The sequence below is a fragment of the Carcharhinus amblyrhynchos genome, chromosome 1 (assembly GCF_965287045.1).
Source record: "Carcharhinus amblyrhynchos chromosome 1, sCarAmb.v2.hapA, whole genome shotgun sequence".
NCBI classification, from domain to species: domain Eukaryota; kingdom Metazoa; phylum Chordata; class Chondrichthyes; order Carcharhiniformes; family Carcharhinidae; genus Carcharhinus; species Carcharhinus amblyrhynchos.
In genome coordinates, this window is record NC_137324.1 from 88642472 (window position 1) to 88654591 (window position 12120).

Below are 12120 nucleotides of genomic sequence, written 5' to 3' on the forward strand. Positions count from 1 at the left end.
GAAGGGTACACTCTTGCTTTGGGAGATCTAAGCTGGGTGACTGAGCAGTGGTGGCTACGATGACAGAGTGATTTCTGGTGGGTGTTTTCTTCTCCATCAGTCCTCAGTCTTTACTCCTTGGCATAACACATGGTGTAGCCAGACCAGAATACTAATAATTGAGCAAACCTTTACACATTATGACAAATATCTAGTTCATGGTTTATGTTAATACTTTAGAGGTGGTTACTTCTGGGAAGATTGTTATTGTGAAGATAAGTTAACTACATTGCAGGGTTTTAAAGATTGCCAGAGCACTTAAAAGAAAATGGCAGTTCAGAAGGTTACCTATATTTGTTTAATTGAGGCAGAATAGATGGAAACATAGAACATTAGATGGATTATGGATGATATGGTGGGACAGATGTTATCACTGCTACCTCAGCACCAAGGACCTGGGTTCGATTTTTGGTTGAGTCACTGTCTGTGCCGAGCCTGCACGTTCTCTGGGTCGACGAAGACGAGCCGTTGATGTCGTCTATATGGATTTTTGTAAGGCGTTTGACAAAGTCCCTCATGGTAGGTTGGTAGAAAAGATTAAGGCTCATGGAATACAAGGCCAGGTATCTAGATGAGTTGAGAACTGGCTTGCTAAGAGGAGTCAGAGAGTAGTAGTGGAGGGATCCTTTTCTAGCTGGAGGTCTGTCACTAGTGGTGTGCCGCAGGGCTCAGTACTGGGACCTCTTTGTAGAATATATAAATGACTTGGAAGAGGGAGTAAGTGGTGTGACCAGCAAATTTGCAGATGACACTAAGATGGCTGGATTGGCAGGCAGTGAGGAGCAGTGTCTGGCAATACAACGGGATATTATTAGGCTGGTATATTGGGCAGATATATGGCAAATGGAGTTTAATCCTGATAAATGTGAGGTGATGCATTTTGGCCAGAATAATGTAGGGGGGAGTTATATGATAAAGGGTAAGCCCATAAAGAGTATAGAAACGCAGCGGGACCTGGGGGTGCAAGTCCACAAGTCTTTGAAGGTGGCAGTACAAGTGGAGAAGGTTGTGAAGAAAGCCTATGGTATGTTAGCCTTTATAGGAAGGGGTATAGAGTATAAGAGCTGGAGTCTAATGTTACAGTTGTATAGAACGTTGGTTAGGCCACATTTGGAGTACTGCGTCCAGTTCTGGTCACCTTACTACCAGAAGGACGTGGAGACTCTGGCGAGAGTGCAGAGGAAGTTTACCAGGATGTTGCCTGGTATGGAAGGACTGGGTTATGAGGAAAGATTGAGCAAATTGGGGCTGTTTTCCCTTGAAAGACAGCGACTGAGGGGAGATCTAATAGAAGTATATAAAATTATGAAGGGTATAGATAGAGTAAACAGTGGTAAGCTATTTCCTGTGTTAGAGACACACAGTACGAGGGGCCACGGGCTTAAGGTGAGGGGGGAGAGGTATAACACAGATATTAGAGGGAGATTTTTCACACTGAGGGTAGTGGGGGTATGGAATGCTCTGCCAAGTAAGGTGATGGAGGCAGGCACACTGGAGTTGTTTAAGAGTAACTTAGACAGGCACATGAGTGGGTTGGAGATGGGAGGATATAGGAGATTGTTTTAAATAAGGTTCATTAGCATTGGGACGTCCCTGGTAATGTAAAAGGATGTGGTATGATACTAATGTTTTTCTCTTTTAATTCACAGGTATTAAGTTGGTCCACCTTGTTGTCCAATGAGGGGCATATGAAGAAAAACAGCCTGGGAAACAGGCCCTTCGGCCCAATGAGCCCGCGCCGCCATTTTAACATTACCAGTCCCCCCTCCACCCATGACCCTTATCTATGATTATGGCATTCCACGTTGAGGGAAACTAATTTAGGGACAATTTATTACCTCCAATCAGCCTAATAGCACATCTTTGGGGTGTGGGAGGAAACCGGAGCACCCGAAGAAAACCCACGCAAGCACGGGGAGAATGCGCAAGCTCCCACAGACACTGGCCCAAATCCATGTATCTGCACAGCAAACAGTGATAGTCACTGAGCTGTCGTGTTGCCCAACATCTGGTCCAGCTTAAGCGCACACTAACGACATGAAGCACTAGGCTACTCTCGAACATCCAAGAGCAGCCTTAGTACAACCCATCGCGTGTATGCCCCTTGTTGGCCAACATACACGCGATGGGTCGTACTTGGGCTGCTCTTGAATATTCGAGAGTAGCCTAGTGCTTCATGTTGTTAGTGTGTGCTTAAACTGGACCAGATGCTGGGCAACACGACAGCTCAGTGACTATCACTGTTTGCTGTGCAGACACATGGATTTGGGCCAGTGTCTGTGGGAGTTTGTGCACTCTCCCCGTGCTTGCGTGGGTTTTCTCCAGGTGCTCCGGTTTCCTCCCACACCCCAAAGATGTGCTATTAGGCTGATTGGAGGTAATAAATTGTCCCTAAATTAGTTTCCCTCAACGTGGAATGCCATAAACAATAGATAAGGGTCATGGGTGGAGGGGGGACTGGTAACGTTAAAATGGTGGCACGGGCTCGTTGGGCCGATGGGCCTGTTTCCCAGGCTGTTTTTGTTCTTTGTTCTGGTTTCCTCCCACAGTCCAAAAGACATGCTGATTAGTTGTATTGGCTATTGGCTATGCTACAATTCTCCCTAAGTGTACCCAAATGGGCACCAGAGTGCGGTGACTAAGGGATTTTCGCAGTAACTTCATTGCAATGTTAATATAAACCTACTTGTGGCACTAATTAAATAAACTTAAACGTATTTAACTGAAGAAATTATAAAGGAAGGATAATTGGCTTGGAAGTCATTCTCAAGGTGTGTTTGGTGGGAGAGGGTTTTAATTGCAATGTGGACTTCGTGCAGTTTGCAACTCACAGAAATGTCCGGAAGCCAATTAGCAGCTCGAGACAGTTAGGATTCAGAGAAGCCTTGGCAAGCATTAATTGCTGGGTGCAGTCAGGAGACCGGAGTTTGGAGAAACACTGAGGCAGTGCCAGCTTAGTGAAGCTGGCAATTTTTGAAAGAGCCAGTAATTAGAGATGGGAATGCAGCGTTGTGAATTCTGTGGCAAACAGTCTTAGAAGTTGAGATTGAATCACTGGGAGGTTATCAATCATTGAGACTGGTTTAGGAGGGAATTCAGAGACTAGATTTTTGAAAATGAGTTTAAATCCCTTGAGGGAGACAGATTGGAAGGTTATCACTCTCTATGGTCACTATCATATTGGTGGGTTGCTCAGAAATCCATGGTATTTGTCTTGATCACATTTGCTATTAAGTTGTAATGTGGTCTGTTTGACCACAGTTTGCTTGTTAATCATACTTAGCTCATATTAATTCTGAACAGTAGAACATAAGATAGATAGTGTAGATTGTTTTACTTTGCTGACTTTGTTTGGAAAGGTTTATTTTGCTTGTTTGAAACCATGGAATCTTGTAGCCCAGGATTTCAAATTTCGCCTACTTTTAAAGGAAAAAGTTACTGATCCCTAACTCTATTGCAACAACATATATATCTGTTTTGGTTACATTTGCTTTGTTAAGTGTCGCTTCACACTGGTAAGGGAGGAAAGTGATGTTCTAGTTTACTGAATATACACTATAATATACATCAGGTGATGAACATTTATTTTTCAAAACTCCTGGTGGTTGTATAAGTGATGGCACTTTGCCTCCTGGCAGACAATTTCTATAAAGGTAGCTGCAATTGCTGGCTGAGTAGTGGGCACTTTAAAGTAAAATATGCATATGTTAGGTGGAAAAACATTCCTGGTTCTGGAATCTTGGGCCCAATAAAGCCCCACTGCCCAAGGTGAACCCACCATGTGTTTCCCTCTTGGCTCTGTTGATCCTGGCCTCCCATTCTCTTTTAATCCACAGGTGCTTCGGTCCGCCTTGTTGACCAACAAGGGGCATACATCACATACACGCAACGGGTCGTACGAGGGCTGCTCTTGGATGTTTCGAGAGTAGCCTAGTACTTCATGTTGTTAGTGTACGCTTAAACTGGACCAGATGCTGGGCATCACATCAGCTCAGTGACTATCACTGTTTGCTGTGCAGATACATGGATTTGGGCCAGTGTCTGTGGGAGTTTGCGCATTCTCCCTGTGCTCGCGTGGGTTTTCTCCAGGTGCTCCAGTTTCCTCCCGCACCCCAAAGATGTGCTCTTAGTCTGTGTAACAAATTGTCCCTAATTAGTCTTCCCTCAATGTGGAATGCCTTAAGCGTAGATAAGGGTCATGGGTGGAGAGGGGTTCAATGTTAAAATGGCGGCGCAGGCTCATTGGGCCGAAGGGCCTGTTTCCCACGCTGTGTTGTTCTTTGTTCTTTATTCAGGCCCCACTCTTGGCTTCCATTTTCATCCGGCTCCATATCTCCTTGGCACTGGTGAATGGCTGCAGTCCCAGCAGTGTAACACTACATTTTGCACTCTCTCCTTTCCTTCTCTCTGTATGGTATGCTTACCAGTATAGTGTGCAAGAAATAATGCTCTTCACGGTATACTAATACATGTGACAATAATAAATCAAATCAGTGCCTACTACTCCCAGTGGCACTACTGGGGCTAGAGAGTAGAACATAGAACATAACAGCGCAGTACAGGCCCTTTGGCCCTCGATGTTGCGCCGACCAGTGGAACCAATCTAATGGCCCTCTAACCTAAACTATTCCAAGTGTGTGGAACATTTAATGATTGCCCAGCAGTTCTAAGCAGTAGAACTTCCTGCCAGACGGGGGATAAAGTCCCACTCTGAAACAAACAATCTACAGCCAAATCAGTTTGGGATGACTCAAGCAAATGGAAGCAGGCTTGTCACAATTTTTAAGATGGCAGAGGAAGTGGGGTGGGTGGTGTATGGCCACCATGTAAAATGCAGTCCTACATAAGTACATATATCTTAAAACAGACTTGATCGATTGGTCAGTTTCAGTATTTCAGAACGGTACATGAGCAGCACTAAAATATTTTCAAGTGGATTATAAAACCTCAATTGCTCACGCTATTTATGTTTAATGCCTTTTTTTAAAGTGAGAGGGGACAGTTCTGTCTATATTGTATTTGACAAATGCAGTGCACATGAATGAAAGACCATGTATCAAAATGCTCACCTTTGTAATGTTTATTCAAGACAGAATGATTAATAAGATGATGAAGGAAGAATCTATTGAACAGATTAAATGTTAACCTAAATTTACCATAACAAGATAAATCCATTTGTTGATTCAAAGATCATTTTAGGTACAGACCACTTCAAGTCCAAACATTAAAAACCAATTGAATGCTTAATTTTTTACACTTTCTAACTTGCCACTTATAAAATCTAAAACAATGACCTCTTACATACAGGAATTATAATCTGGTATATAGAGGAGGGGAAAACAGTCTTTCTAAACCTCTGAATTCATATCACCAAAGGAATTACTGTTAATGACACTAGCTGTCAGATATTGGATTTGTATTGTGTTCCTTTGTCCACTACTTTAACTAATCTGTCTATTTTAAAATTGATTAGTGCATACCTTTTGGCATTGGCAATTGTCTGCTTTGTTTACAACAGTGATTTCAAGACTATTATTCTTAGGCAAACATGAATGAAATAAAACAATGGAGGTATCTTTTATTTTACACAACTGTTGGCACAGCCAAGAAAGGTTAAAATGGCATACTCTTCCTGAATTCTTTTTTGATTTCTGGATGAAGCACAAATGGAAAAAAAAACACTGATCAATCTGTGGATTGTTTTAGGTTTTAAGGTTAAACCTGTTTGAATCTGATATGGAATTTACCTCGTGAAGAGCCAATAATAAGGGTTAAACTGGAACAACTGGAAACATAAAAGAGTGGAGTAGTGCAAGGCTGGAATGGTATTCACTCACTTTCAGTGAGAAATTCAAGTGTTCTCAGTGTTCGTGAACATTATAAACATACGAAATTCAACAGGTAAGGCTGAAGATACAGCCATGATACATACCACTACTTTTCAAGGAATGAGTGTTTAATTACTTACAAATGTTTATTTGTCCCTTCCAAATGTGTTTTGACAATTAAGTTCACATAAACAAAGCTTTTGATTTCAAAAAAATGCTTATTTTAACCTGAAAAGGCACATTGATCTCATGTAATTTTGCTTTGTTTCTTGACTGAATTCAAGAAAAAGTAAAATCAGAACGCTTAATTATTTATGCTACTACCTTGAACAGGACTTGCATTTACTGAATAGCAATGCATATTGCTTGAAAAAACATAGCAAATCTTTATATTTATGTTCATCCTGTTTTGTCATTAAGACAGTGACATTTTGCTCTCCGAATGCAATTTAAACAATAAATAACTCATTCTAAAATCGATAAGAATATGTATTAATATTTGCAATATAGACCCAAAAGAGAGTCATAAGCCCTTCATGCTTTAAAACAAAACTCTCCTGGATATGGTGCTACAAGCACAAGCTGACCTCATCATGTGTCCAAGTAGCCATTCCTCATCAGTGAGGCTTGGCAGCAAATGTTTGCTGGTTATTCACTCACATGGAAGACTATTGTTAAACTTGATTGTGGCCTTGTCAAACTTCACGGTTTCCAGCAGGAGCTACTGAATAGCAATTGGAACAAAGGAACTTTGGCTGATTTTGTCTTCCCTAGCCCAGGATGCTGAGGCCAGAAGAAACATTCCTCCTTTAAGAGGTCAAAAACTGAAGTTGCGACTTTTCATTGTTTGACTCAATTATTTTACTTCAGGCATCTGATCCATTAATCCATAATTGAGGATTGCACTTAACTGTGTCACTAATGTCTTTAGAAAAATGAACCGAGTGTCTTACAAATGGTTTCCTGAACTTTATGAATATTTTGCTTTGTCGATACAGCTACTTCAGAACAATTATCAGGTGTTGTATTTAAACTTCCCTTTATTTCTGTGAATATACTAACCAATGCAATAGTCATCATAAAAGTGATCTGATTAAATTTTGACAAAGATCTAGAGAATTAAATGTTGGCCAGTAACAAGGTCGGCCCTATTTTCCTTTCTGGACAGGTTTTGTTTTATAGTTGCAGTGCATCTCACAGAAAAATTAGATATGTACTTGCCTCTCATAACCAAATGGAAGCCAAGTACAGTGCTTTTTGCCCATGAAGTTAGAGTCAGAGTCAAAGGATTTGATTTTTCATTTATTTAATGTGACTAGGCAAAAAAAAGCTAGACAAAAGTTTATCTACTGTACTAGAGCTGTATTAAGATCCAGATTTTTTTCATCACTGTTAAATTTTAAAAAATCAAAATATGAAAAATATCAAAGGCAGAATTCTCCCTGCAGGCTTATGAATCCCACCACGAGTTTCAAATTGCGGGGGCGGGGGGGGTGGTCAGAAGCCTGCTCTATGTGGGAAAAGTCACTCATTGTGATTTTCTCCTGGAACAGCCAATTAACAGTCAGAAGGTGGGCTCACTGTCCAATTAAGGACAACCAACAGCCTCTTAAAGTTGACGCCTCAATCAGAGGTCTTCATCTTGAAAACAGCAGCAAGATGCCATGATAGGGAAGTGAGGAACGGGGTGCCCTAAAATAGAGGGGTGTCTCTCTCTCTCTCCAACCGTTTTTAAACTTGAAAGAAAAAAATGGCTGTTGCAACCGGATCATCACTCTGGGAGGCTGAGAGAGAAAAAGAGTGGTCTGCGGTTGCATCTAAGCAGGTAAGTCTGCTTCCAGGCAACTAAATTGTTCTCCATCAACTCTGGGGAAACTGGAGGACGAAAGGGAAATCCTCATCAACTTCCTTCAATGGGCTGTTATTTAGCATGCTGCTGAGTATCTTGTTGTCCCCACCATCCCATCTTTGGGAAAACAGCAGGATGGCAAATGGACACTGGCAAGCCACTGAGCTACTTTGAATGCCCATCTGGTCCTTTCATAGCCCAATGGAGACTAAAAATTCAATCCAGATCTGTGCTTACATCTCATTATATGAATTACAAGCGTAACACAAAACTCATTTGAGCTTTCAGAATGTAATTTGGATTCCAAAATTGGGAACAGGCAACTATGCAATGCATGGTTAAAGAATTAAAAAATAGAAAAAAAGATCGAATTTCCTCAGGGATTGATAATGTCACTGGCGAGATAATTGGAGACCTTGGAGAAACTGTCACTTCTAACATGAATTCTCTTGAATTTTGCTGGTGTCCACTGAAGTTATGGTGGGAGGTGGGCACAACACTGTGGAAACCTAACATTTATATATTTAACAGGTGCATTTTGTTTATATCTTTGTCGACTTCAGTTGTGTGTGGATTTTATCCATTATAATTATTTTAATTTCTTTTCTGCACAAATTTTTAATCCAAGAGAAATTCAAAAACTTGCTACAATAATATTTAACTTTCATACATTATTCACATCAGCATCTAGTGATTTTCCTGCAATCTTATAAATTAGATTTTTGCATTCACATCCTGGATCAAAACATTATTTGCTTACAACTAACTATGAAACTACTGCAGCGGCATAAAAATATTAGTGATATTTGTCTAGTGTTTAATGTTAATAAAATTGAAAAGTGCAGGTTTGGTGACAAGAAGCTGAATTCTTTTGCGGGATGCAGGCTTTGCTGGCTAGGCCAGCATTAATTGCCCATCCCTAATGGATGGCATGATTTAAATATGATCACAAATTATATTTCTTTGAAATTTTGGGAGAAAGGTAATTTGGAAGTAAAAAGATGTTCCAATATTGTAAAAATTAATGCAGGAGTTGCACCTCCAGATCTCTCAAGGAGTCAAGATATCTGATATATGCAATATTAAATGATCATTGCTTTCAAAAGAGTGTGGCACACCATAGGGCACTATTTATTTCACTGTGTTAGTTCAGGTTTTTCAAGAACTAAGGCACTTGGTGTTTCATTTGATCTTACAAAACTAACAAATTCTAGTCATGACTTTTCTATAGTCTTGGTGTAAACCCTTCAGTGCAGAATTAGGTTCTTGTTAGCTTTGCTGCAGGTTGTCCAAAATCGTGCAATTCAAAATATAATGTTACTGAATGCAAAGTTAGTCCCACAATTTCTTTGCTTATTTGTCTGCTTTGTTGATGCTGGACTGTATATGGCAAATTTGAAGAATCGGAAGAAGTAACTGAAATGCACCTTGGATGTAGGTGGTACTGTTGGAGCCCTGTAAAGATGAACCCAAAGCAAATTAGTTCCTTTTATTAACAGTCCTTTATAGACATACAAATTTATTTCCTTATAACCAATAAATATCAGAAATTTTCTTTATGTCCCAATTTATTGGCATGCTTTCAAAAACAACCGATGAAGAGTGGGATCCTGTGAGCAGATAGTGTGACTTCTAAGTAGCAAAACTGTATCACGTGTTTCACAAACACATTTTCAGGATTGAATTAACTGAATGGCACAGTGAACCATCATAACAAAGTAGTAGGGGGAAGTGTAAACGTCTTTCAAAATCTAGTCCATCGCATTACACAACTTTTAACATCTAGTTCAGTAAGCAGCATTCATTAGGGAATGTTGAATTCCACATGATATTTAGATGGTAATTATTATGTTTGAAATAGGCAATTAAAAATGGTCATATCAATTTACTTCCTGATGGTATTAAAGTCCTAGGGCTGATTGTGTTCCCAAGTCATAAAAAAGGGAGAAGTGCCTTGGCTCAGCAGCACCACGAAGTATGCAAAATGATAAAAGCATGCACTTCAAGAAAATAGAAGTGGAAGACTGCAAGTGATGGAAATTTTGAAATAAAGGGATAAAATGATGGACATGTACAGCATCCAGAAAGGGAAGATGGCCTTTGATGTTTCAGCTGTACAGCCTTCAGTGGAACTGAAGGTTAGAAGCTAAGCAAGTATTTTAGGAAGGCTGGGAAATAAAAAGGCCACAAAGTTGACGGAAGAGACAATTGACACATACATCAATCACAGCAGGGGAAGCTGACTTGCATGTTGGGAAAATATTTTCTTAATACTATGAAATGAGGTTAATAAATGGAAAGAGGATACATAATGTTTCAGGAAGGGAACTGTAGACACAAGGTTATCCTTCTGCTACCACCCAGTTCTACATCTCCACCACCTCATTCGACCTTGAATGATTCATTACCTACTCCAGCTAAATATGGAGAAGGGTGAAGTCACTAACTTTGGTCCTTACTACAAATCTGGCAACTCTGGTGGGGAAGGCAGTCAATACATTGTGCCCTAGACGATTGTCAATCACTCTGTTCATAGTCTGGACCTTCACAGATTCTGAACAACTCCAGAGGCCTGGCAGGTGGGATTCCAGTCCGCATTACAAGCATGCCCAATTTTCACTGGCACAGGATGTATGTGTGGCTAGTTAGACCACATCCTGCACTCAGGACATGGTCAATTCTACTGTTGGGGGTAGGCATCTCCTAGACTCCACAATCTTTGAGCAGTCACCTCAACTTGCATAGAATAGAATCCCAACAGTACAAAGAGAGGCCAGTCAGCCCATCGAGCTTGCACCAACAACAATCCAACCCAGGCCCTTTCCCTATAACCCCACATATTTACCTTGCTAATCCCCCTGACACTAAGGGTCAATTTAGCATAGCTAATCACATCTTTGCAGCGTGGGAGGAAACTGGAGCACCTGGAGGAAACCCATGCAGACATGGGGAGAACATGCAAACTTCTTTCTACTTACGGATAAGTGGCAAGAGGACAAATTATGTCGTTTAAATTTCTCACCCACATCAGTCACGAAAGTCAGGCCCTTGCTTTCCTATTCGACTAAATGTTCCCTTGCCACGAAGATTGCTTAATTCCATCTCTAACACAACCTGCCTCCAGTCCTCCAGCTTCCTTTGAGATCATTATTTTTATCACATTCAAATTTGACTATTCCAATACTTTCACTGCTCATCTCCCATTCAAAGAAAGGAAGACATGCATCTATATAGTGAATTTCACAATCAATGGACATCTCAAAGCACTTTACAGCCAATGAAGTACCTTTTGAACACAGTCACTGTAATAGGAAACGCGACAGCTAAAATGCACACAGCTAATGTCCAGAAATAGCAATGTGCTAACGATCACAATCTGTTTTTTTTATCATGTAGCTTAAGGGATTGGTCAAGGTACTGGGGGATAACTTCACTTCTTTTTCAAAAAAATTCAATGGATCTTTCACATTCATCCAAGTAGGCAGTTGGAGACTTAGCTTAATATCTCATCTGAAAAAAATGTTACCTCCAACAGTGCAGCAATCCTTCAGTGTTGTGCTGGAATGTCAGTCTTCTGTGGAGGTAAAGCACTTTGTGATGTTTCCCCCTCCCATCCCCCCACTTTTGATGACTCTCTTTTACTACTTAAATGTTCATAAAAGGCTTTTAGGTTCCCTTTGATGCTTGCCACAAATTGATTTTTGTACACTTCCATTGTTCCTCTCATTTGCATTTTCAATTCTCCTCTTCAATCTGTGGCTCTCTATTGAATATAAGCTAACATTCATCATAAGCCTTTTTCTATATCTTTTGACCCATGATACTGCTGGGGGCTGAGACCTCATTCTATATTTATACAAGCTTTAAAACTACTGAAGCTAAAATGACGAGCTACGAGTTGCTATGAAGTTATAAATAGAGGACTGGTTCACTCCCAAGTTGAGGGGTTGGACAAAATATTCACTACTTACAAAGGGGAGATCAAAATCATAGACCTTTTTGTTAATAAATGGGTGGTGAAAGGAGAAATCAGGTCTCATTTAAAGTAAACCCCTTGTCTGTTACAATATCTTTAGTAAGAAGTCTCACAATATTAGGTTAAAGTCCAACAGGTTTATTTGGCAGCACTAGCTTACAAAGTCTCAAGCTCCTTCATGAGATGAATGAGCATTTGTGCTCACAAACAGGGCATATAAAAACACAAACTCAATTTATAAAATAATGGTTCAAATGTGAGTCTTTACAGGTAAAGAAGTCTTAAAGGTACAGACAGACAATGTGAGTGGAGAGAGGGTTAAGCACAGGTTAAAGAGATGTGTATTGTCTCCAGCCAGGAGAGTTCATGAGATTTTGCAAGTCCAGGCAAGTCATGGGGGTTACAGATAGGGGTGACATAAACCCAAG

At 40.4% G+C, this 12120-nt stretch overlaps 1 protein-coding gene across 1 annotated transcript in view; it reads right to left on the minus strand.

The window, feature by feature from the left end:
• Positions 1–5101: 5101 nt before the first annotated feature.
• Positions 5102–12120, minus strand: part of LOC145343045 (protein NOXP20-like) — a 43503-nt gene continuing 36484 nt past the window's right edge. Inside the window, exon 14 of the mRNA XM_080188824.1 lies at positions 5102–9171. Coding sequence (XP_080044950.1) covers positions 9070–9171 — 102 coding nt within the window. The 3' untranslated portion in view covers positions 5102–9069. The remainder of the gene's footprint in view (positions 9172–12120) is intronic.